Below are 27,152 nucleotides of genomic sequence, written 5' to 3' on the forward strand. Positions count from 1 at the left end.
CCTAGTTTTGCAAGGCCACTCCAAACTCATGGCTATAGAAACATGGGAGGTGTAGTTTTGCAAGGCCTCAGGAAACACAATACAACAAAGATGGGAACTGTAGTTTTGCAAGGCCTCAGGAAATTCAATCCTATAAACATGGGAATGGTGTCTAATTCCCTTTTTTCCCTTTCAGACTACATTTCCCGGCATCCCTTAGCCTGGAGGGCTATCGCGGGGCATGCCGGGAGCTGTAGTCAGGGCGAGAAGGGAGGCGGAAACGGCCTCGGTGCGGTGCAGTTCCCCCGGCGGTCCGAGAGGGGGCGTGGCGCGCTCCGCCCCTTTCCCTCCCTCGGCCAGAGCTTCGCTTCTCGGGCGCCGTAGCTGAAGAAAGGCCCCTCTCGCTCTCCCCGCTTTCCCTGCTCCGGGCCCGGCGAGGCCGCTACGCGAGGCCGGGGATCGGCGGAGGCGACTAGGCCGCAACGGGTCAAGGTGGGCTTTCGGTGGGGAAAAGATTCCCCGTTGCTTCCCTTCTCCCTTCCTTCCCTCCTCCCTTCCTTCGGGGCCTAATCAGCCAAAGGCGGGCTCAGTTCCTTTCCAAGGGAATACACGGGCGAGCCAGATGCACTCATCAAAAGAGCCACACCTGGCTCGCGAGCCATAGGTTCCCGACCCCTGCCCTAAACCCAATGCAATATGCACGATCCCTCCATTTGTCTTTGCCTGAAGCTGAGGAAATAAATAGCAATGGAGAATGTTACACATTTCCTCTAAGCCCCTTTCAAAATGTCACGCAATGCCAAAGGCCTCCACAACTAATAAGGAACTTTCATGGCATAACCAACCAAAAGCTATTTTTTTCACTCACATGCAGTTGGAATGAGAGATCCACAGTAATCCATTACTATATTAGTCTCCTTTTATTGAGTTCCTGGGATAACCATTTATGTGTTTGTTGTACAAAGTGTTTCTGATTGAGTCCTTTTCATACCATCGTCCATATAAACCAGCAGTTATCAAGCCAGAAGATCCTCCCCTTTTCTGCATGACATAATAGTTATTTTTCCAGCCCAAATGGTCAGCAAAATCTAGTGTGACATCAGATTTTAGTAACAGGGGAAAGACATAAGCAGTTGTGAAATTTCCTTGAAGCTGAAAATCTATCATTCCAGTGGCCTTTGTAACTTCCTGTCCACAAGTAGTGTAGCTAGATCCACCACATTTTACTAACACACAGGCTTGTACATAGTATGTTCCATGTACTGTGTGTAGGTCATCAAACACCCCTAAAACATACAGTTCGTTAGATGAATCCAATCTCTGGTAACTCAAATAACAACAAAGAGAATTGGAACAGACGTGGATGTTTCCTTCAGCTTCCAGAATGGGTGCTAAAGTGAAATTATCATACATCATTTCACCATAAAAGATGTGCAGTGCTGCTTTGGATGCTCCTTTTGTTATGTCACTGCAGTCTTCTTGATCCTCTTTGTGGCAAACGAGTGTGTCCATAGGGAAGCTTGAAAAAAACTCTTGTGTGTTAGATATTACCGAGTTCTCCATTTGGGTTTCATTTTCTAATATAACAGGGATTTCTGCCACTATAAGCTTACCGTTAACACTTTCCATATCATGAAAAATGAAAGATTTTGATGGTGTGTATATGCCGCTGCCTGTCATGCCCAGGTCCGGATGATGGATGTTTGCTGCTAGAAGATTGATATTAAAAGCTGTTGCAAAAGCTTGTTGAAATTCTACAGCTGACAAAAGTGGTAACTGGTTCATCCATGCAGTAGGATAAACAACTTGTTTCACATTGTATTGCTTAATAAGGGGCACAGCTGGTTCATAAAACAGGATATCAAAGCAAGTGAAGATTCCAAATTTGCCTGCAAAAGGGGTATCAAAAACGGTGTAATCTACTTCTGCTGGAGTATTGAAGGCATATTCAAAGTACAGGTTTTGTTTTCGGTATCTAGCTATGAGCATACCATTGTCACTAAATACTACATTGGTATTAAACTGGTATCTTCCATCTGGTGGGCAGGAGGGATCACTGGGCTCACAGAACTGCTTGGTTCCTATGTTTGCCACTAAAAACAGCTGATTCTTCAGTGCCATACAGCTCAGTCGATGAAGAACCTGCAAAAATAATATTTTAAGAATCTTGTTCCAATAGAGGTAAGGACTATTTTATTTATAAGCAACTGGATTATTCACAACTGTAAGATGTGTACTCAAAAGTGACTTTTTCATGAAATGATTCTTTGTACAAGTGTTTGCTTAAGTGATTACAGCACAATTCTAATTGTTTATTTGGTTTTTTGGTAATACATTTTCAACATTCTATCTTCACTGCACTGGGTTAAACCCGCACTTCACCATATATAAAGAGCCAGCACATTGCCATAAACAATTTCCCTGTAATCAGAAAGATTTCTTTGTAACTACATTTAAATAAAACCATATGTTTTGAAATATTGCTTTTAGGGAAATACTGGCAAAATTGAGACATTCGAAATAATTATGAACTGTATCTGTAGCTGACCTTCTGCTCATGCAAAAGTGGGATCAAATATAAGGGGAGATGCAGTCTCCCTTCCCCAGTGCAGCCTGTGAAGTGTCCTGAAAGCTTGTTTCGGTGTGTTAGAAAACTTAGGGAAGTATATCCTCAGAAGCTGGAGAAAGTTACAGTGAGGAGGTGAAAAAGATCCAGACATTTCCCTGGGTGTCATGTTTTTGGTTTCATTAGTGAATAAATTCCCTCCAATTTACTTCTCAATGGTTTACATATTTTTCTTCAATATACTAAATGGGCAATATTTCCCTCCAACATTGAGAAAAATATCTGACACTGTTTCCAGCATTTATATTACCCTTATATAATATATCAGTGAAGTCAGCAGAGCTCTATAATAGCCAAACAGTTAAGCAAATAGATATGTTATACAGCAATTAATATATGTTTATGAAAATACTGCATACTGATTGTATCCCCATTGACTTTGAAAAACTATGTCCTTAACTGTTGAAGTGTCGGTTATGACATACTTATTGACCTCAAACACTTTAAGGTCTGGATCAGAAACTGGAATCACGTGGTCTTCCATATGTTGGGCTGCAGACCCCAATAATTCTAACCAGCATAGCCAAAGGTGAAGGATGCTAGGGGATAGGATTCAACAACATCTGGGAAGACCACATGATTCCCACCACTGTTTTAAATGTAGCAAAGTACATATATGTATGATTAATCATCGAAGTGATCTTGCTATCAATTTAAAAGGGAAGCAGATTTAGATTGCATGAAAGCAAGGCATATCTCGTTATGCATATGTTCCAGTTGCATTTTTCCACTTTGGAAAATTCTGTTTCAAATACCTCTGTGTCATTGAATAAGTATGCTTCGTTACATGGATTCCATGTCACAGAATCAGGAGATGGGATGAGGTCCAAGTAAGGATAAATTGATGTTCTAGTGAAATTGAAACCCTGGATTCCATCTTCAGGAAAGATGATTATTTGCGCCCCCTAACAAGAAACAGAGACAATTTTCTTACTTTTTCCATTAGTATCAAGGCTTCAGGGATTCTTTGATTTGTTTGAAAACAACAAATATTCAGACTTCCGAAATTGGGAGAGATGACTCTGGCCCATCCCTGTTATACAGCAAACTGAAATAGTAAAACATCCTATTCAAGCTGTCGCATCCTAATCCCCAAAGAATTGAGGATGATGTAACATTAGGGCAGGCATGGGCAAACTTGGGCGTTCCAGGTGTTTTGGGCTCTAACTCCCACAATTCCTATCAGCCTCAGGCCCTTTCCTTTTCCCCCGCAGCCTGAGGCTCCTAGGAATTGTGGGAGTTGGAGTGCAAAACACCCGGAGGGCCCAAGTTTGCCCATGCCTACATTAGGGTGTTAAAAGATCCTTTATTAGTTGCAGAAGAAAATCCAATATCATACCCTATTGCAACATAAATAGAATAATGCAATGCTTGTTTATTGACTAGCTCTCTTATTATGCCATCAGCACCTAGTAAACAATATTGTGCTTCATGCAGTGCTCCAATGCATCAGCCTATAGAAGCATGTGACTCAAGTTCCAATAATAAACATTTTCTCTTATGACAACCATGTTCTTGGTAGTGTTGCTAGTACCTGTTCAGCAGCAGCAATCACTTGTTCTTCGTAAATGTCTAGGTTTTTGTTCATCAGCTCTAAGGCAGACTGTCGATCAGTAACGGCTGTTGGGTTGGGATTCAGGATGACATGATGTTCATACACAGCAGCAACAAAATGTTCCCGTCTGCAAACTTCTACCGAGAGAACTTGGTAACAGAACAGAACAAGTGTGAAGCTGATGCCAAAAGTGATCTTTGCCATGAATCTAAAATAGAAGCAGATGCAAATGGAACATGAAGCTTCCAATGCTCTTGTATTAAATGTGATGATTGAGTTGTAAGATTCATGTTTTACACTCAAAAGTTGTTATTACAGTCATTAAACAATGCCTGCTGTTTTGGGAACTTGAACGAAGCTTTGTGGAGTTCAGATTCTTTCAGCAATAAGAAATGTTTCTGTGTGCAAAGGCTTATTAAGATGCACATATAATTAGCTTATGCGATGAAGGGTAGGTTGAACCATCTTGTGCTGTTTTCAGTAACAGGCTGCATAGAAAAAATTAGCTGACGTGATCACAAGATTCAGCGAGCTATTTCAGCAACTCCAGCATCTCATAGCCTCTGCATGCAAGACACTTTAGTCCCTACTAATAATGGTATACAGCATATAGCCAGCATGGAGTTATCCAGCTGGAAAAATTAATCTGTCTCCATGAGCTTGCCTAAGTCTCGATATCTTAAGGGAAAGGATTTTTTTCCCCCACAGTCCCACTATTGTCACAGGCTTGTCTGATAAGGACACTTGATAAGGACACGTTTCTTCATGGCTGCTCCCAGATGCTGAAACTCCTTCTCTACAGAAAGTTGTTCTTTTGTTGGCAGACCTTTTCTTTTTAATAGACATTTGACAATTAGCTGACTCTGCAGCAATTTTTTAACATGGTATGTTGGCTGCCTAGATACCCTGAAGACACCAATCCAATTAGATCTTGGAAGCTAAGCAGGATCGAGTCTGGTTAGTATTTACATAGAACAGTACAAGGTGCTGTAAGCTATATTTCAGAAGAAGGCAACGATAAAACTAGTTAAACTAGTTGCTATGACAACCATGGGGCTATCACAAGTAGTATCTGGACCCACCCATCAAGCTGGACATACACGTGACCTAGTTTTTACTGCGGACCGTGGAGTGGTCAGGGTGGAAGAGCAAAACATTATTCCATTGTCATGGTCTGACCATCATCTGATCAGTTTTAGGCTCACTGCGACCTCTAACCTCCACAGGGGTGGTGGACCTACTAAGATGCTCCACTCCAGGAGACTGATGGATCCAGACAGATTCCTGAGTACTCTTGGGGTTCTTCCTGTCATGGAGACTGACGATCCTGTTGACGCCCTGGTCGATCGCTATAATAGCGAGATGGCTAGGGCAATTGACACCATCGCCCCCAAACATCCCCTCTCATTGCGCAGAGTTAGGCCTACTCCTTGGTTTTCTGAGGAGTTGGCTGAGATGCAGCGCACAAGAAGGAGTCTAGGGTGCATCTGGAGGAAGTCTCGGGGTGTCTCTGACCAAGCGCGGGCTAGAACCTCAATTAGGACTTATACCACGGCTTTGCGGGCAGCCAAGAAGACCTTCTCGACTGCCCGCATAGCGTTTGCATCTAATAGACCCTCTGAGTTGTTTCAGGTTGTTGGAGAGCTTCTCCACCCTCCCGAGGTAGGGGAGCTCCTAGAGGACTCAGCACCTCTATGCTGTGAGTTCACGCACCATTTTGCAGATAAAGGCGCTCAGATTCGCCTCGAACTGGACTCCAGTTTGAATGCAATGTCAGAAGAGATAACTGAGGCATCTGTCAGTCCGATCCTGTGCGCTTCTTTCTGGCCTGTTCATCCTGATGACGTGGATGGGGTCCTGGGGGCTGTGAGAGCAACCACATCGGCTCTGGACCCTTGTCCTTCCTGGCTAATCACATTGGCCAGAGGTGGGTTATTAGATTGGTTTGTGTCAACACTTCATTGGCTCAGCGGAAATGGTGAGACTAATCCTGAAAAAGACCTCACTTGACCCCACGGTTTTGAATAACTACAGGCCAATCTCTAACCTTCCCTTTTTGGACAAGGTGCTGGAGCGGGTGGTTGCCTCTCAGCTCCAGGGATTCCTTGAGGACGCTGATTTTCTAGATCAGTCACAGTCTGGGTTTAGGCCTGGTCAAGGTATCGAGACGGTTTTGATTGCCTTGGTGGATGACTTCTGCAGAAAACTGGACAGGGGAAGTGTGACCCTGCTGGTTGTCCTGGACATCTCAGTGGCTATCAATACTATCAATCATGGTATCCTTCTGGGACGGCTCTCTGGGATGGGTCTTGGGGGCATGGCTTTGCTGTGGCTCCGGTCCTTCTTGGAGAGTTGCTCCCAGTTGGTGAAGCTGGGGGACACCTGCTCGGACCCCTGGCCTTTGACCTGTGGGGTCCCACAAAGTTCCATTCTGTCCCCCATGCTTTTTAACATCTACATGAAACCACTGGGAGAAGTCATCTGGAGTTTTGGAGTTAGGTGCCATCTCTATGCAGATAATGCCCAACCCTACTACTCCTTTCCACCTAATTCCAAGAAAGCCCCTGGATGAGTGCCTGACCGCTGTGATGGTCTGGATGAGGACAAATAAGCTGAGGATCAATCCTGACAAGACAGAGGTCCTCCAGGTCAATCGTAGGCTAAATTGAGGTACAGGGTGGCAACCTGTGTTTGATGGGGTTGCACTCCCCCTGAAGTCACAGGTCTGCAGCTTGGGTGTCCTAGAATCAGCGCTAACGCTTGAAGCTCAGGCATCGGCGGTGGCTGGGAGGGCCTTCACACAATTGAAGCTCGTGCGCCAGCTGCTACCGTACCTCGTGAAGTTGGATTTGGTCACAGTGGTCCCCGCCTTAATTACCTCTAGATTGGACTATTGCAATGCGCTCTACATGGGGCTGCCCTTGAAGACGGCCTGGAAATTTCAACTGGTCCAGCGAGCGGCAGCCAGACTACTAACTGGTGCGAGTTACAGGGAGTGGTCAAACGCCCCCCCCCCCCCCCCGTTTAAGGAGCGCCACTGGCTGCCATTTATTTTCCAGTCCCAATTCAAGGTGCAGGTTCTGACTTACAAAGCCCTGAATGGTTTGGGACCCGCATACTTGCGCAACCGCATTTCCATCTACGAACCCACGCAACCTCTTCAGTCTTCCAGAGAGGCCCTTCTCTTGCTCCTGCATTCTTCGCAAGCACGATTTGCGGAGACGAGAGAGAGGGCCTTCTCTGTGGTGGCCCTCCGGCTCTGGAATTCGCTCCCCAGAGATACTTAGGCAAGCCCCCACCCTGGCAATCTTCAGGAGGAGCCTGAAAACTTGGTTGTTCCAATGTGCCTTCAATGTTTGATTGTATGACAACCCCTGACCAAACTCTGCTCAAAAATGCCCTCAGAAGCACTTTATTTCCTGGTTTGTGCAATTGAATCCTACCTTATCCCCCGGATCCCCTTCCTGATATATAACACTGCCTTATCTCCCAGCATTTTAAAATTTTAATCTTGAATCTGGCCCTGCCCATTGTGATCATTTTAGTGTTTAATGTTTTGTTTTACATTGCTGTGTTGTTTATATTGGTTTGGTATTTTATGTTATTTTATTTTATTTTATTGATTTTCTGTATTGTTTCTTGTGTTATATTGTGTCACTGTATTGATGGGTGTGGCTTATGTAAGCCGCCCCGAGTCCCCTTGGGGAGATGGTGGCAGGGTACAAATAAAGTTTATTATTATTATTATTATTATTATTATTATTATTATTATTATTATTATCTTTCTCACATAAACTTTGAAATGCCCGAGATTGCAGGCAACCTGAAAGTACACACACATGCTGTGTATTTATTGCATTGTCTTCTAACATAATTTTATACAATGTTAAAATTATGGAGGTTTTAAACATAGTTAATGTTTAAACTTTTATACCATTTTTAGTTGTATATTTGCAAAAAAAGGAGAATCCACATTTAACGAATTAAGGTGATTTTTCTTGAAACACTGTCCAGGGTTGTTTTGACCGAAGGATGGAGTGTAAGCAGTTATTATTTTGGTGGGTTTAGTAAGCATCCAGTAGTTAGGAAATACATTGGGCAGATGTTGGAGTGCTGCTGTGTGAAATTGATTCAGATCTTCAGATCCCCAATGGGCTACTGACTGGCCTTGTCAAATCACATTCTCTCAGCCTCAAAGAAGTCAAGAGCAACCCTTTGAATATGGAAATGACTTGAAGGCACAGAACAACAGGAAGCACAGTTACAGATAAAAGTAGAATATTAGTGTAAATACAGTCCTAGGACCAAATCTACAGTCTCGTCACCTCATCAAAGGGCTAAAATTGGCGGCTTGCGCCAATTTTAGCCCAGGTCACCCATGGAGCTGGCCAACTCTCATCACATGATGCTGTGCCAGGTTTTGTGGGTGAAAGAGGGCAGAGCCAACACATGCTGCTGGCAAGGCAACATGGGAGAGTTCCCATGTTGCCATACAATCTATGGGGGGGAAGCTGCATGCACCATGTGGGCTCACACTTCTTCCCTTGTGATCGCCCTAACTTGGATCCGAGTGAAGCGGGGTGAAGCCGGCCATCTGATGAGGTCATAAGGCAGAGAGATTCTTTGGCCTGCTTTGCCAAAGAGTGCTGGTACCTCACAAAACTACAACTCCCGTGTTTCCATAGTGTTGAGCCAAGGCAGCTAAAAGTGTTGTCAATTTGCATTAATTCTACAGTGTAGATGCACCTTTAGAAGGAACACTGGATATTTCATCAGGCACCATGATAATTGTGTCATCTACCTATTTGCCAAAGAGTGCTGGTACCTCACAAAACTATAACTCCCATGATCCCATTGAGCCAAGGCAGTTAAAGTGTCAATTTGCATTAATTCTACAGTGTTTCTCATCTACTCATAGATGGAACACTAGAAATTTCCTCAGGCACTATAATAATTGTGTCATCTCCTACCTCTTATACAAAATGAATATTTTAGTGGTCAGTATACTCACATTTTTTAACATTTCTGAACATTCATGTATTCAACTTGCTTAGATTATATGAAGTGCATTTTAATTCTGCAGAAGTGGATATAAACGTCACAATTCTACAGCATTAAGCAAATTGTTGTTTAATATCAATACCACTGTTATGTGCCCACCATTAAGAGCATTAACTATCCATGTGGTTTTGTATAAGGGAAGTTGGTTTTTAATTTCTGTAAGAGAGCTGGAAAGCTGATCCAGTCAATTTTCTCTGGAAGCCAGCAGTTGCTGCAAAAGGAATATATAAGCGAGAAGAATTTGGCACCGTCTATCGTTCTGTTGCAAGGCTTTTCATGCCAACAGAATTAGCACAGGCACCATTGACGAAAACAGAGGTTTAGCAGCAGCTGTAATGAGGGCTGTTTACAATAAAGAACAAAGTCCAAAGGAAAGCAAAACTGGAGGAAGGGCAGCTTGACATTTGAATACAACTCAATCCACAGTATGGAAAAATGTTCATTTTACCATATAGTTTCTCTGAACTCACTGATTTCTAACTAGAACTTGAAAGTAACGAATGGCTCCTAATTAAATACGATTCACTCTCAAAACAGCAGTATAATTCATCATTGTAACTTAGTAAGGGAAACCACTTCTTGTGTTGCGTTATGTGATGTAACTAACTCTTTAGTTTCACATAAGTAGCCTCATTAAATGTTACAACAAGAATATTACAGCAGTTAAAATGTTGATTTGAGCTTGACTTTATGCCTTTGATTCCTTCAGGTTGTAAACATATAAAGGCACATTAGAGAAATCAGCAAATATTTATGCCTCGCACTAATCTAAATCTACGATCATTAACTCAGTACTCTTTGATCTATTTGGTGTCAGGTATTTTCATTTCATCAGCTTCTTTTCTCGCGCTCTATTGGAACAAATACTTTTGTGAAATTATCTCCCAAGTACCTTGGATGTGTCAAAAACACAAATGTACAAACTGACCCTGTGACTTCCCTCTTGTATAGGACAAAACAGCCTGTCTACAGACACAAAGAGCAAACAAAGAAACCATTGTATTCTCATTCATGGGTGGAATGAAAGTGAGAAATGCTTTCTCATCCTGAAGATGGAAGCCAGAAGTGTGGATTTGGATGCCTTGTTGGAAGAAAAGCTTATGTGTTTTCACTAGCTTGCAAAAAATTGTTTATTACTGCTGCTTCCCAGCATGGCCCCAGTCTGAGTTCAGAGAGGAATTTTTCCTAGTGATGCTATATCTGTCTCTATAATATTTGAGGTTCTATAACTGGCCTCTGTATTAGGCAGAAAAGCATTAGATGCATGCCAGGGATCTTGGGGAGGGGTGAAACAAGTGGGGAAAAAACGGAATGGATTATATACCATGCACATTGCAGGGACCAAATTAGCAACATCACGTACACTGACACCTGGTAGGACACAAATAACTCCTCTCTCACACACACACATATATGTTGACATGTTGAAAAAGAAGTTTTAGAAGTGCAGGGTACAACTGGCACAGGACTTAACATTGTCAGAGCAATCCAAGGGTGCATCTACACTCTAGAGTTTAATGCCGTTTGATATCACATTAACTGAAACAGCTCAATGCTATGGGATAATGGGATTTGTAGTTTTGCAGAGAAAGCTACAGATCTTATAAAACTACAAGTCCCGTGATAGCATTGAACCATAGCAGTTAAAGTGGTATCAAACTGCATTCATTCTCCCATGTAGATGCGCTCCAAGTTACTCTTAGACCAATGTATCCTTAGTACCCCTAGGTACAATTATAAAGCATCTCCTGAGTTCTTTTCACCATATGGTTGGCTAAGACTGAACAAGCTGTTTGCCTAAAGCTGCTTAGTATATTTCTGAGAAAGGCCTTTATAGGTATATTTCAAGTTAACAAAGGGTGCATCAAGTTAACAAAGGATGCATCTGCACTGTAGGGCTAATGCAATTTGACAGAATTTGAACTTCCATTGGTCAGTACCATGCAATCCTAGGAGTTGAAGTTTGGTGAGGCACCAGCACTCTTGGGCAGAGAAGGCTAAAGACCTTGCAAAAGCACAGCTCCCATAATTCTATACTATTGAGCCATGACAGTTAAAGTAGTGTCAGACTAAAAGTAAAGCTTCTTTTTTTGAAAAATATTTTTATATATGCTTAGCTTGAATTGTTTTTAGCAGCATTGGCAGTTTGTGTGTCATAATGGAGGGTTTAAACCACTGCCCCTGGTGGCACAGTGGGTTAAACCTTAGTTGCTGAGCTTGTTGATTGAAAGGTCGCAGGTTCAAATCCGGGGAGCAGCATGAGCTTCTGTTGTCAGCTTCTGCCAACCTAGTTTGAAAACATGCAAATGCGAGTAGATCAATAGGTACTGCTCCAGCGGGAAGGCATGTAGTCATGCCGGCCACGTGACCTTGGAGGTGTCTATGGACAACGGCGGCTCGGCAGCTTAGAAATGGAGATAAGCACCACACCCCTGAGTCAGACACGACTGGACTTAATGCCAGGGGAAATCCTTTACCTGTACCTTTAAAGGAGGGCTGGAGAAATACAGACTTTTGATGTGGGATTGAAGCATCATATCTGCCATAAACAACAAAAAGAGGTGGGTTGCTGTGAGTTTTCCGAGCTGTATGACCATGTTCCAGAAGCATTCTCTCCTTATGTTTAGTCCACATCTATGGTAGGCATCCTCAGAGGTTGTGAGGTCTGTTGGAGGCCAGGCAAGTGAAGTTTATACATCTGTGGAATGTCCAGGGTGGGAGAGAGAACTCTTTTCTGTTGGAGGCAAGTGTGAATGTTGCAACTGGCCACCTTGATTAGCATTGAATAGCCTTGCAGAGTCTCTTCCAGAGTCTCTTCCTGACCGTATGTGGGCAGCAAAACAAACAAAAGTGGAGAGCTGGTTTGCTACAGCTTTTATCAGCACATTTTCCCACATACATTCTTGGCTGAGGATTAAGATCCACCTTAGGGTCTCCATGTCAGAGATAATTTGAAGATACAGAACAGCAACTAAGTTTAATTTGCACTGATTGCAACAGGACAAAGCAGGATCTACATAGTACTGCAGAAAGTACACTGTGACACAACCATACCACTTTAACTGCCATGGCTCCATCCTTGGGAACTCTGTCAAGCTGTATTTCGGTGAGGCACTTAGAATTATCTACTGCTCTGCATCAAAGCTTTCTAGCAGAGAAGAGTAAGTCCCTCACAAAACTACAAACGCCAGGATTCCTGATGGGTTGCCAGCTGAATACTGAAGAGAGTTCCTGTGCCTTTAAATGGTGATGTAGACAAGGAGAGCTCAAATAACAACATAGGTTTCCAAGAGTTGTGTCACTCCTCATGAAATTCGTGCAGCACACCTACGCACTGCAGCTGACACACTTAATGTGTCAGCACACAGTTTGGAAAGTGTGATCTACATCATGAAACCACCTTCTCTTTCCCCATGCGCACGGGTCCATTATATATTATATACATTATGGGTATATTCTATCAGTATCTGGTTAAGAAAATAACGTGCAATCATTAGACTAAATCCTATGGTTTTCAGTTTTTGTTTACCTTCAACTCATTTATTAAATGAGTTGTTTGGAGGGCTTTTTGCCTTTGCTTTCCTTCCTCCGAGGCTGTGAGAGTGGGACTTTGCATGGCTGAGGTTGGATCTACACTGCCATATAATCCAGTTCAAAGTAGATGATCTGGATTCAGAAACTAGATTATATAGCAGTGTGGATGGGACTTGAGTGGAGATTTGAACCTTAGTCCAAAATAAATACTGGGAACTGCAGTCTGGAAAGAAAGAAAGAAATGGACTTCTCTATGCTCAGCAAATTTATTCTGGGTGCATCCACACCCGCGTTTCTCCACCTGGGAGTCAGGACCCCTGGGGCGGGGGTCGCAAGGAGGTGTCAGAGGGGTCACCAAAGACCATTAGAAAACAGTATTTTCTGTTGGTCATGGGGGTTCTGTGTGGGAAGTTTGGTGCAATTCTCTCGTTGGTGAGGTTCTGAATGCTCTGATTGTAGGTGAACTATAAATCCCAGCAACTACAACTCCTAAATGTCAAGGTCTATTTTCTCCAAACTCCACCAGTGCTCACATTTGGGCATATTGAGTATTCATGCCAAGTTTGGTCCAGATCCATCATTGTTTGAGTCTACAGTGTTCTCTGGATGTTGGTAAACTACAACTGCAAACCTCAAAGTCAATGCCCACCAAACCTTTCCAATATTTTCTGTTGGTCATGGGAGTTTTGTATGACAAGTTTGCACCAGGACTGTGGCGCAGCTGGCTGGGAGTCAGCTGCATTAAGATCACTACTGACCAAAAGGTCATGAGTTTGAAGCCAGCCCGGGTCGGAGTGAGCTTCCGACCAATTTGCGTAGCTCATCCTTTGCAGCCCGAAAGACAGTTGCATCTGTCAAGTAGGAAATTTAGGTACCGCTTATGCGGGGAGGCTAATTAACAACACCATAAAAATCTCCAGCAAGCATGCAAAGAATGAGGACTTATTTAACCAGTGTAACAAATGGACAGTGAAGCGACAGCTCCCCTGGTGGCCAGAATGCCCTCATGAAAAAGTTGGAATGTTAAATCATAGAATCATAGAATCAAAGAGTTGGAAGAGACCTCATGGGCCATCCAGTCCAACCCCCTGCCAAGAAGCAGGAATATTGCATTCAAAGCACCCCTGACAGATGGCCATCCAGCCTCTGTTTAAAAGCTTCCAAAGAAGGAGGCTCCACCACACTCCGGGGAGAGAGTTCCACTGCTGAACGGCTCTCACAGTCAGGAAGTTCTTCATGTAACCTGTGTGTGTCTTGTCTATAAAATGTTGCGAGTCTATGGCATTGAATGTTTGCCATGTATATGTACATTGTAATCCCGCCTGTACTGTAAATAAATTAATAAATCCCATCATTGGTGGAGTTCAGAATGTTCTTTGATGGTAGATGGACTATAAATCCCAGCAACTACAACTCCCAAATGGCAACATCAACCACCACCCCCACCAGTATTCAAATTTGAGCATATCTGGTATCTGTGCCAAATTTGGTCAAGTGAATGAAAATACATCCCGCATATCGGATATTTACATTTTGATTCAAAACAGTAGCAAAATTACAGTTATGAAGTAACGAAAATAATGTTATGGTTGGGGGGTGGGGTCAGCACCCCCCAACCTAAAGCAGTCACGCATTAGGAAGGTTGAGAAACACTGATCTACACCCTGGAATGAATTCAGCTTGACAGCACTTGAACTGCATGCTATGGGATCCTGGGATTTGTAGTTTGGTGAGGCACCAGCACTCTTTGGCAGAGAAGGACCTTGTTTCATCCTGGAAAGAAGTGACGAGCGGAGTGCCGCAGGGTTCCATCCTGGGCCCGGTCCTGTTCAACATCTTTATTAATGACTTAGATGAAGGGCTAGAAGGCATGATCATCAAGTTTGCAGACAACACCAAATTGGGAGGGATAGCCAATACTCCAGAGGACAGGAGCAGAATTCAAAACGATATTGACAGATTAGAGAGATGGGCCAAAACTAACAAAATGAAGTTCAACAGTGACAAATGCAAAATACTCCACTTAGGCAGAAAAAAATGAAATGCAAAGATACAGAATGGGGGATGCCTGGCTCAAGAGCAGTACGTGTGAAAAAGATCTGGGAGTCCTTGTGGACAACAAGTTAAACATGAGCCAACAATGTGATGTGGCGGCAAAAAAAGCCAATGGGATTTTGGCCTGCATCAATAGGAGCATAGTGTCTAGATCTAGGGAAGTAATGCTACCCCTCTATTCTGTTTTGGTTAGACCACATCTGGAATATTGTGTCCAATTCTGGGCACCACAATTCAAGAGAGATATTGACAAGCTGGAATGTGTCCAGAGGAGAGCAACTAAAATGATCAAGGATCTGGAGAACAAACCCTATGAGAAGCGGCTTAAGGAGCTGGGCCTGTTTTGCCTGAAGAAGAGAAGGCTGAGAGGGGATATGATAGCCATGTATAAATATGTGAGAGGAAGTCATAGGGAGGAGGGAGCAAGCTTGTTTATTGCTTCCATGGAGATTAGGACAAGGAACAATGGCTTCAATTCCATCTGAACATGAGGAAGAACTTCCTGACTGAGAGCCGTTCAGCAGTGGAACTCTCTGCCCCGGAGTGTGGTGGAGGCTCCTTCTTTGGAAGCTTTTAAACAGAGGCTGGATGGCCATCTGTCAGGGGTGATTTGAATGCAATATTCCTGCTTCTTGGCAGAATGGGGTTGGACTGGATGGCCCATGAGGTCTCTTCCAACTCTTTGATTCTATGATTGTAAAACTACCATTCCCATGGCGTCATAGCATTGAGCGGATAGTTAAAGTGGTGTCAAACTGCATTAATTCTACAGTATGGGTGAACTGTTCCCAACCTCTCCTAGCAGGCAACTCTGCCTGATTGGGCATTTTGGGGGGATGCGATTAGCTGAGCAACTATCTGACCTCGACCAATCAGAAACACGGCTTCAACAATCTACGCCCCGCCGCTCCCAATAGAAAGCTTAGTTTTAAGAGGCTCGCTCTGTTAGCCCCGCCCACTCAGTCGCTATTGGTTAAGCCCACAGCCTTTCCCACTTGAGACAGGCACGTCAATCACGCGACGCTGCTCTCCTCATTGGTCAAAGTCCACGCACCTCAGCATTGCAGATTCGCCTCGCCGCGCGCCTTTCAGTGGCCGGAAATCCGAGAGTGGGAGCGATGGCTCCGCAAAGTCCGCGAGAGCAGGAAGAGGGCGAGCGTATCACTGGGGCTCAAGTCATCGCGGAGGCCCTCAAGAAGCAAGTAAGGAAGTGTGCGGGACCTTTGAACCCAGGCGTCACCGGAAGCATTGCATTCACCTTCCTACGGGAAGCAGGAAGGGACAATCCTGTGGAAAAGCGAATGAGGGTGGGAAAAAAGATTCACACGATTCTCATCCCAGCCAGGGTGTGAGTCACTTTTTCCCACCCCCACTATTTCCCACTCAAGTGTCTCTCTTGTTCAATGCCAGCATATTTGGTACTGATTGACATCTCTTATGTTTCTGGGGGATGCTTGGTGTCCTGGATCAATGTCTCCCAATGACTGATCTTACAGCAGTTTTGGACTTCAGCTCCCAGCATCCCTTATCATTTCCCATGATAGCTGAGGCTTCTGGGAGTTGAAGTCCAGAACACTTGGAGAACTAGAGTTGGAAATCACTGCTCTAGATCAGGCCTGGGCCAAGTTGGCCCCTCAGGAATGCTTTGGACTCCAACTCCCATCATTCCTAACAGCCTCAGGCCCCTTCCTTTTCCCCCTCAGCCGCTTAAGCGGCTGAGGGGGGGGGGGGGGAAGGAAAGGGCCTGAGGCTGTTAGGAATGGTGGGAGTTGAAGTCCAAAGCACCTGGAAGGCCCAACTTTGCCCATGCCTGATTTAGATACTGTTGTATTTGATTTCCAAGCAGTTGCAGCAAACATGGCCTATGATGATAATAACAATAATATCCCTACCCAACACACATTGTCGTGCCTCAAATGTTAGATATGACCTGCTGATTCCAAAAATGGCACCAGTTTTCTCGGATCGACTCTAGTTTTTGAGATACAGAACATATATTCCATCTACCAGTCACTACAGAAAATCGTGATGACCAGATCTAAGAAACTAAAGCTGATGCAGTCTATCCAAAGAAATGTTCTGAATCAGTGCCCCAAATAACCCCAGGAATATGCTGAAAAACCAAGGCACTAAGGGTTTTTTTTTTTTGTATTAAAAAAACCCCTCTAAAATCAGGACAGTAAATAAAGAACGACAATCAAAAAATGGGAATTTCAGACAAAAGTAAACCAGGGCCATCTAACACCTCCCAACAGAGCATCCCCCGGGCAATAATAATCATAATCTTACATCGGAAAATAATTACAGTAGCAACACACAAAAAATAAATAAAGCAAATTAACACAATATAAAAGTCAAACTGGAAGGGCAGGCCAGATGGACGAGATAAAATGATAATATGATAAAACCGTGGGTGAGGTAGGGATGGAAAATGTGTAAGTAAGGGGAGCCCAGTAAGGAAGTAATCAGCCAAGCTTTGAAGCTGCAAGGCCATGCAGTGCTAATCAAGATGGTCAATTGCAACATTCACACTTGCCTTAAACAAAAATATTAAAACCATAAAAAATAATATTGGACACACAAGCAATTAGCAGTTTAGGTGAAATGGGCCTTATATAGTCACTTATCAAATGTCTGTCCAAACAAAAGGGCGGTGGCTGTCTAAATTCTCTTGACAAGACCAATCCAGAGCCACTGAAGCTCAGAGACAAGATGGAACATTAGTTCTCCAGCCCTGGCTTATGTGCTTGTACCTGTCATCTTTAGCTCTGAAAACAGATTTATTTTTCTAAATTCCCCTACTTCCATACCTGCAGCAGCCTCAAGCTGTAGCGATTTCAACATACTGTACATCAGGAGAACATGATAGTTTTCATTGAAGGAGATGTCCAGCGTAGATATAGGTGAAGGGTAATACTTTGTTGGAACCTGTCAGAGCAAGTTTTTTATTCTGCTCACAGGACAGTTTCTGTCTTGGCATCTCCTTTGGAAACAGGACCAGGGAAACTGTGGCCTTCGAGATGTTGTTAGACTCTAGTTCCCCCCAACATTGGAAGAGGTTGGGAAAAATGAGTTATTAGCACCACTGGAGTAGAAATAAATAATAATAATAATAATAATGTTTCAGACTTTATTTGTATCCCGCCACCATCTCCCTGAAGGGACTTGGGTGTCACAGAAAGAACTCAATAGTGCAACAAAATACAGAAAAATAAAATTAATAACAATAAAATTGACCCAATTATACTTAAAACCCCAATCAATTTAAAAGATACTATAAAACCCAGCAAGCTACAAAAATAGCAGCTGTGTACAATATCAGTCCCCATAAAGTGCAGAAGTGAACACTCATTAAGTCCTTGAATATAGTGATTAAGACCATAATACCTAAACGTGGTCAAAAGCTTGTTTAAAAAACCATGTTTTCAGATAATGTAGCAGGAGCTAGGAAAGATTTCTGTCTGCTAGTCAGAATAAACCAACTTTTCATCACCCAGTTGCGGCATGGTCAGTCTCAAAGATGCCATGGTGACTGGCAAAGGTGACTGCAAAATGCTGGGAATTAGTATTCTTTAAAAAGAGTACAGTAAATTTCCTATGCTATGGTGTTGGACTACAGACAACATCGGGTTGTTGTAGGTTTTTTCGGGCTGTATGGCCATGGTCTAGAGGCATTCTCTCCTGACGTTTCGCCTGCATCTATGATGCAGGCGAAATGTCAGGAGAGAATGCCTCCAAACCATGGCCATACAACCCGAAAAAACCTACAACAACCCAGTGATTCCGGCCATGAAAGCCTTCAACAATATACAGACAACATAATCTCCACCCTGACTGGGGATGGCCCAGATTGTTAACCAATACCAGAACTGATTGTGATACTTTGTGGATTTTGGGAGGTACCGTAAAAAAAAACTACCTTTTCGATGCTCTGTTAAAAAATGAGGACAATGTTCAAGCGTTCTGCCATGTTAGGAAAATCTTGATTAGACAATATTGGTATAAAGCAGAAATAGGAATCTTGCAACTTTCCAGATCAGGCCTCTTCAACCTGCAACCCTTCAGATGTTTTGGGCTTTGGCTCCCAGAATTCCTGACCATTGGACAAGCTGGCTAGGGCTTCTGGAAGTCTGAGACTCAAACACCCAGAGGGCCACAGGTTGTGCAAGCTTGCTCCAGATGTTGTTGGGCTCTTTAACATTCCACATTATTGGCTATGCTCGCTAAGGCTAATGAAAACTGCAATCTATTGATAACTGAAGGACCTTATAAATAAATAAATAATTTGACCTCATGCAATGCTGGTGCTTTTATTTCTCTGTGAAGAAGGGAAATGTGGAGTTGTCAGTGCATCACAGAGGCTAGTATTGTGTTTAACTAAGGAATTTATTAGTATACTACTTCTGATAATGATGGCTGTCATAAAAAGGACCCCAATTTCGATCCTAAAAGAATTAGATATACCTCACACATCTCAGGCTTTCTGTGTAGAACAGTGGTTCTCAACATGTGGGTCCCCGGATATTTTGGCCTACAACTCCCAGAAATCCCAGCCAGTTTACCAACTGTTAGGATTTCTGGGATTTGACGGCCAAAACATCTGGGGACCCATAGGTTGAGAACCACTGGTGTAGAAAGTACAGGAATTTGCATGAAATCTGTGTATATAACACAGCACAATGTAGATATTTAACACCTACACGTGAACTGCCCTGAGTTCCCTTCAGTGTTGAGAAGGGCAGTATACAAATAATACCGTCCTCTTCAAATAATAATAATAATAATAATAATAATAATAATAATAATATACAAATGATAATAAATGTGGTGGAAGTGTGTTTAGTCACCATTTCCTCCGTATGTGCATTCCAACTGAAAAACATGCATACTAGTGTCATATTTCTAAACATTCACACACAGAGGTAATCCAGGGCAGGTTAGATTGTTTCCACATAGAGAGAAATCAAAGGTTAGCTGTTATGAAATCCTGACTTTGCTCAAACATTAACCAGTCTTTCTTCACATATATCACTGATTCTTCAAACTGCCAGAGTATATCAATCATTTCTACTGATGTTTTATTCTCATTTAGTCCATCTCCTCTTCAGTGTAGGGTAAACCTATAGCATTTCTGATGGGTATCCATCTGAACACTGCTTAATGACACCCATTGAGCAGAGGTTATTCATTTTGCAAGCAAATCTTTTCAACAGTTACTGTATTCATGAAGATAGATGTATAGTCAACACTCCACATTCACTGAGGTTGTGCAAGTAAAAGCTTTAAACCATGAATAAAGAAAATGCACTTTCTTTTACTTGAGAGAACGCATCTAAGAATTTCTAGGTATTCCAGAAAACCTCTATGATCAGCTACTTTTAAATGAATTCTTAATTCTTAGTCCCACAAATATTTAAGTACAATCTTTTGAAAACTAAATTCCATATTTCTTCAATTGTAAGATCCCATTGATTGTAAGAAAGTACCAATACCACCACCGAGGAGCCCCCAGTGGCGCAGTGGGTTAAAGTGCTGAGCTGTTGAACTTGCTGACTAAAATGTCGTGAGCTCCCACAGTTAGCCCCAGCTTCTGCCAACCTAGCAGTTTGAAAACATGCAAATGTGAGTAGATCAATAGGTACCGCTCTGGTGGGAAGGTAATGGTGCTCCCTGTAGTCATGCCGGCCACATGACCTAGGAGGTGTCTATGGACAACGGTGGCTCTTCAGCTTAGAAATGGAGATGAGCGCCAACCCCCAGAGTTGGACATGACTGGACTTAATGTCAGGGGGAAGCTTTTACCTAAACCCTACCACCAATGAAAATACATAAGATATACTTGCGATTCTGAGATGAACCCTATTTTTAAGAGATATTTATATAGGTAAAAAGAGTATCTTAGAATTTAAGAAATACAGTATCTTTCCTGATAGTTTCTTTCCTGTTGCTGAAGACAAGAATATGAGAGGATAGGGTAAATAAAGGTAAACCAGCTGCATTGGCTTGTTAGGAGTTATTAGAAGTGCCCCCTGGATTTGATGTCACAAATTCCAATTCAGAATTTCTCTTCTATAAATTCCAGCTCTGGACAGTAACAATATTTGTCAGCATCTCAGCTTTGCTTATTGAAATACATACTTCGTAAAAACAATTCTATTTTTTAAATCTGTTTGTTTCAGAATGTTGAATACATGTTTGGTATTGTTGGCATTCCTGTGATTGAAGTTGCAGTTGCCGCTCAAGCAAGTGGAATTAAATACATAGGGATGCGAAATGAACAAGCTGTAAGTATTTGTTGGACTAATTAGCATTCCTACATTCTGTTCTCTCCTAAAAGTTTATTTCATTCAGAGAGTGCTTGTCTCCAAAACAGATCAAATGATGTCTCACACACCTATTATGGCCATCTGCAAAACTGTCATCCAGACAAACTATGCAGATGTAATAATCTCAGGTTTTTTTAAAAAAAAAACTTTTAACAACTTTAATCTGGAAGTTTGTAGTGATTCGTTATGAATACCACCATCTTAATTTCAACAATGAGGTGCAACCTCTTTGCCTTGCAAGCATGTTTTTGATGAAATACTAGCAAGATGTCTTTTTGCATGGAAAGCAACAGTATAGGGATGCTTTGACCTTCCACTCCCGAGAAGCTTTGATTTACCATTTGCATCAGTCCCAGTCAGCATGGTCAAGCTTCACTATCCCTATAATGAGAATTAATACAGTTTAATGCCACTTCAACTGCCATGGCTTAGCATGCTGTGAAAGCCTGTTTAGTTTAGTGAGGCCAACGGCCTTGTAAAATTACAACTCCCAGGGTTCCAAAGCATTGAGCCATGACAGTTAAAACGATGTCAAACAGCATTATTTCAACAGTGCACCCAAAATCAAGGGAAAGCTTCACAGCCTATGCTTTGGAAGGGAGAAGAGATCCTTGATGCAAAGATTGTTATTGTGAAGTGATAGGGAATTTGGTCACCTTCAGTTGGTACTTCAGATTAATCATGTGTTCATTGATGAGGTCTATTTGAAGCAGCATTTTTTTGCATATTGTTAAAGATAGAAGATGGGAACTGGTGCACCTTACATCCTTCACTATGAGTTATATTGGCTAGGAATAATGGGAATTTCAGTTCAAGAGCATTTGCAGATATCTGAAAACAAACTGTGTACATTAACTTAAGTTTTCTATTACTCCAGACCTAGGTTTGATTTTAAGTCACAGCACATCTACCATCTGGACTACAGGTTAACATTTTCAGTAACAAAAGCATAAATAAAAAATAACAGGTCCATAATTTCCCCTTTGAAATCAAAAGCATCAGTAGTAGGGTTGCGTGTACCTGCAAAGTTCTTTAAGCATGTCATTTGGTTTGACAGCATGTTGTTGCCATGGCACCCCGCTTGTGAGATACAAAGAGGTTTGCTAATAATGAAACACCCACTCTAGATATGCTTAAACATTTGTACATTGGCTTGTGGGGTTTTTTTCCATCAAAAGGAGAAGGGAAACACATGTCAAATTAAATTGCCTTCAGGTTTTGAGTAGTAATCTTTTTTTTTCTCTTCCCTCTTCTGTTTGTCAAAGATATTATGTAAAAACTGCATTCACACCCACCTTGTTAATTCTAAATAAATGTCTCCAATTTTATTCCCACGCAAAGTGTCATGGTGACTATTCTCACTGATGCTTTCTGAATGTATGATTCCAAACAATTTAACCTTTTCCTGCCGTGTGCATACACCAAAGAAAAATTGTAGATTGTCCTTGGGTGGGAGAGGATATTTCACACACACACACACATATTTATTTGGTATCTTCTGTCCCCAAAGGACAATATATACATCTTCCTTCCTACTAACATTCACTTTAGACAGATTTTTGATGCAATGTTCTATGCCACAGTTCAGTAGATACCCTTTAAATGCGGCTGGCTCTGTTACATTTGCTAGCATTGTTGTAAAGTGCAGAGATTCCTGTTAGATAATAGATATATCTAGCTCAGTGACTCTGATCTGCCTCATAACTGCTAAATTTGCTTTCTGTTTCACCTTCACCTGCAGGAACCTTAACGAAACTTTATGGCCTAAAGATTACAAAAACAGAGCATTCTATGACAATTAGAGCAGGGCTTCTTAAACGTTTTTCATTTATGACCCCTTTCTGCCCAAGAACTTTTTACATGATCCTGGGCTTATAGGTTTATAAAGTAGATATAAAACCAAACATTTCCTGATAATAAATCTGCATTTGCAAGGCTCGCTAAACAGACCGGTTTTCTTTTTTTATTAAGTACAGCTGAAGCATTTTTGCAGACCATTTTTTCTTATGGGACCCCATTTGGGGTTGGGACACATAGTTTAAGAAGCAATGAACCAGGGATAAATGTGTCTGTTGAGGCAAACAGCAGAATTTTACTATGTAATTGTATAAGGGTTATCCAGAAAGTAAAGTTACAAGGCACATAGCTCTCGTGGAGAATTTTCATAGGGGAAGTTGGTATCACTGCCGTATAGCGGGAAGCCAGCGAAAGTGAATGAGCAGTGCCAGTCGTTAGTAGCTCATCAATTGGCATTGTGGTGAAGGTTGGAGATGAGCGTTCTAATTCCATTTCCTCCAAATGCACTGTAATATGCTACTGAAATGCGAAGGGCATGAACGCTGCTGCAATTCATTGTGAAATTGTTTCAGTTTATGGAGACAACATATGTGACAAAATGAGTATGGAATATATTGTGAGACCATGAAGAAACTTTGGAGAGCCATCCTAAACAAATTTGGGGACAGGTTGTGGGACAGGTTGTGTACCCCTGTTGCTCTGCTTCAGCAAAAACAAGCAAGAGTCTTGTGAGTTACTTGGAAACTAAAGAAGTTTTATTTATGGCTTCATTAAATGATAGATAATCCTTGTTAATAGATGCATCCCCATGTGATGGTGGGGAAGGATGTGGTCGAATAGAGATACAAAAAGCTTCCCTATCTGTCCTTGATCTGAGAATTGATGCAGAGACAGTGAGAGTGTGTGAAGGACAGACTTTTTATTTTTAACCATATTTTCTAGTATGTCTTCTTATTTCACTAATCTCCTGGGTCCTAATCTGAATGTATTTGTTACTGAATTATGTTCAGTTTGAGGAACAGCTTGCAAACAAAACAGGGCACATAAGAGCTAAAACTAGGCATGATGGTTAATTCTCCCTATAGTCTCATGTGCCCCAATTATTACATGTTGAATTGTAAGGTCAAAAGCTCCCCACAGACCAAAGGTCCCTGTCCTCAGGTTTTCCCTGTCCTCAGGTTTTGTCCCCATGTTCTGTTGTTCATTCGTTCAGTCGTCTCCGACTCTTCGTGACCTCATGGACCAGCCCACGCCAGAGCTCCCCATGTTCACGTTGCCTCTAAAACAAGGGTGTTGATACTTAGCTTAAATCATTCCTTCTTATGTCATAGTTTTCTAAATTGAAATTCTATCTACTAGAATCTTGTGCCGTGCACCTCAGTGATGCTGAGTAAGAGAATTATATTGCAGTACAATATTGACTCCCTTGTTTAATTTTCCCGTGTTGTCTCATTGATGCCATCTGGTGGTGTATAGGAAACATTCCTACATGGCCAACCAGTTTCAGGAAAAGGGTTAACCCTTCTTTCAGAGGTCATGTTCTTACCGTGTCTTGTGGTAAATCTTTGTAGTGGTTGTTGATGTTTAGCAATCACTCCGATGGTGCTGGCCAGCCACCCATGTTTTTCTTAGACAGTGCTAGTTGTCAGCCAATGTTTTACCTGAAGGTCAGAGTTCTGTTTGGTACCATCAAGCCGTCACAGGTTTTGGCTGGAAGTATGCCAGCTCAGTGTCCTTAGAGTCCTTGAAGCATGTCACATAACTGCATGTGACATGCTGTATCAGTCATTAATAAGAATACAGACTGCAGTCAAGAAATGAGAACAAGACTAGGACTCGGAAGAGCAGCTATGAACAAACTAGATAGAATTCTGAAATATAAATATATATATCACTGAATACTAAAGTTAGGATGGTTCATGCAGTCATACTCCCTATCTCTGTGTATGGTTGTGAATGATAATAAAGAACTGTGGCAGGAGGAAAATCAACTAGTTTGTATGTTGCGCTGGAGAAGAGTTCCATGGTTATCGTGGAGTGCTAAAAAGACAAATAAATGCATCCTACAAAAAACCAGGCCTGAAATTTCCCTGTATGCCAAGATGGCTAAACCGAAGCTCTTATATTTTGGCCATATCATGAGAAGAGATAACACATTAGGAAAGATGATAATGCTTGAGAAGTGGGGAGCAAAAGGAAAGGAGTCTAGCCACATTCCAGATGGCTAGACTCAATCTGAAAAGCCATGGAAGTCTGGATGACCTGAGCAGGGCTGTTGAAGGTAAGATGACCTGGAGGTCATAGGATTGCCATAAGTCAAAGTCAGCTTGAGGGCAGTTAACAACTATACATTTTCTTCGTTTATACTTAAAGCTATGGTAAATCCAAACAAAACTAGGAGATACATGTTTTATCATGGGACATGCACACACTTATATCTACATGTATCCTGGTGATCCTGTTTCCTTACTTGGAGGAAAGGGAGACTTTTTCTGCATCTCTTCCCCCAACCTGACATCCTGATTGGCAGTTATAAGGTTGTTTCATATTCACATTTACCATTGACCTACCACAAATTCTCCTATAACCCACCATAAAAGCTAGGCAGCCATACCAAATGAAGTATATGTGAGTAGGATGCTGAAGGATGATGCATCCAGCACCCACTTATTGGCAGGCCACGAACTGCTACTACAGGACCTTGTAGGAGACCATTATTTTGCTCATTGCCCTGTATATTACTGGCACCTCAAAACATCTTCAGTTGGTACACCTGCCTAGTTTTTAAGATGGGTTTTAGGGGGCTAGATTGGGAGGCAGATATCAAGGAGTGGGGATTAGGCTGTTGTTGGAAGGCTGCAGTTTAAGCATATCTGAATATAACTTTTTGTTGAAGCTTCAGACATCCAACTAGCAGCTCACATATACACGTGTATCTTGTTTTCAACAGGCCTCCTATGCTGCCTCTGCTATTGGGTACCTGACAGGAAGGTAAGATACATGTTTCAAACTTGGTTTTGGATTGGATGTACATGAGACTTGGTCCTAAAGGAAATAAACCCTGCTAGAACTGGTTTGATTGATGTGGTTCAATACAGTTAGCTTTGCTATTGGACTCTCCTTATGAGCTATGGGGATTGTCATGACGATGATCTGTAGAACATTTATCACTACACCATGTATGTATACAGCAATTTAAACAAATTGTTTTAGTAGGAAAAAAGTTAGACATTATAATGAAAAGGTTGCTGAAAGGCTTACTTTCCCATTCTGCCTACAGCCACACTCTCTCAAGAGTAGACTTGCAATCACATTGTTATAAAATGTTAAGGGAGGCTTTCTTTTAAATATATTCCTGACCTTGAATGGCCCACCAGGTGTCCCAAGGGTCCAAAAACTGACTCCTGGAGCCCAACTACTCCTGTCCATTTTATATTGACCTGAGGGCAGGGACATTCTTATTCACTCATCTTTATAAACTGTTATATGAGCCCTTTTTTTGGTTGAAGAGTTGGAAAGACAAAAATATGATACCTACTCCTGTTCATCCAAACTGATCATTCAGCATGACACTGTACCACATGGCACTCTTGTGTTTCCACTTGAGACATCTGGCATTTTTTGAGGAGTTTTATGCTTATTTTTATATGTTTTATCTTGTTTTTCTTTTCTCTCCAGGCCTGGTGTATGCCTTGTAGTTTCTGGTCCTGGCCTTATCCATGCGCTTGCTGGAATGGCAAATGCAAACATGAATTGCTGGTAAAGAATTGCTTTTTCTTTGAGAATGTTAAATGTTGACTAACTAGTATAATTTATGTCATTTGTCATGAAAGCTAAATGAAAGAATCTTATCTCATTTTAGTTTACTTCAGTTTTAGATAGGTGGGTCTTTATGCTAAGGCAGAATTTTTATACTTGTCCAAATGCTTCAGGCCTTTCTACTGTGTACAGCTTCATTGTCAGCACTGATGCTCTGTGCTTGAGGAAATTCACTGCATATGACTCATCTACCACATTTATGTGTAATCAGTTCCTTGGTTTTGAAACATTATTGACAGCATCTTGTTATCATCTGATTGCAGTGCCTGTTATGGGCATGATAATGTTATTGCCTGGAAACTATCATATGATCTGGTGGGGTTCATTTAATCTTATTTTAAATACAAGTCATTCTTAATGCATCTTTAAAATTTATTTTTGAGTTATTACACACTACTTT

The 27,152-nt window shown here is 42.0% G+C and overlaps 2 protein-coding genes across 2 annotated transcripts in view; one reads left to right on the forward strand and one right to left on the reverse strand.

The window, feature by feature from the left end:
* Nucleotides 1-880: 880 nt before the first annotated feature.
* Nucleotides 881-15,946, reverse strand: BTD (biotinidase). The gene is made up of 4 exons (XM_060781994.2): nt 15,865-15,946; nt 4,140-4,368; nt 3,361-3,510; nt 881-2,121 (listed from the first exon to the last, which is right to left on the reverse strand). The coding sequence occupies exons 1-4, from the start codon at nt 15,870-15,872 to the stop codon at nt 889-891; spliced, it is 1,620 nt and encodes a 539-aa protein (XP_060637977.2). The 5' UTR covers nt 15,873-15,946; the 3' UTR covers nt 881-888.
* Nucleotides 15,929-27,152, forward strand: part of HACL1 (2-hydroxyacyl-CoA lyase 1) — a 29,613-nt gene continuing 18,389 nt past the window's right edge. The window contains exons 1-4 of the mRNA XM_060781992.2: nt 15,929-16,012; nt 20,990-21,094; nt 25,884-25,924; nt 26,612-26,692. Of these exons, the coding sequence (XP_060637975.2) occupies nt 15,929-16,012; nt 20,990-21,094; nt 25,884-25,924; nt 26,612-26,692 (311 nt within the window). The remainder of the gene's footprint in view (nt 16,013-20,989; nt 21,095-25,883; nt 25,925-26,611; nt 26,693-27,152) is intronic.

The sequence above is a fragment of the Anolis sagrei genome, chromosome 6, assembly GCF_037176765.1.
Source record: "Anolis sagrei isolate rAnoSag1 chromosome 6, rAnoSag1.mat, whole genome shotgun sequence".
In the NCBI taxonomy this organism is placed as follows: domain Eukaryota; kingdom Metazoa; phylum Chordata; class Lepidosauria; order Squamata; family Dactyloidae; genus Anolis; species Anolis sagrei.

Excerpts from the sequence above, each read along its gene's own strand:
- BTD (XM_060781994.2), bottom strand. Across the intron at positions 3,511-4,139 it reads TGATTGCTGCTGCTGAACAG|GGGGCGCAAATAATCATCTT; the intron begins GTACTAGCAACA and ends GTTTCTTGTTAG. Across the intron at positions 2,122-3,360 it reads ACTTATTCAATGACACAGAG|GTTCTTCATCGACTGAGCTG; the intron begins GTATTTGAAACA and ends TTATTTTTGCAG.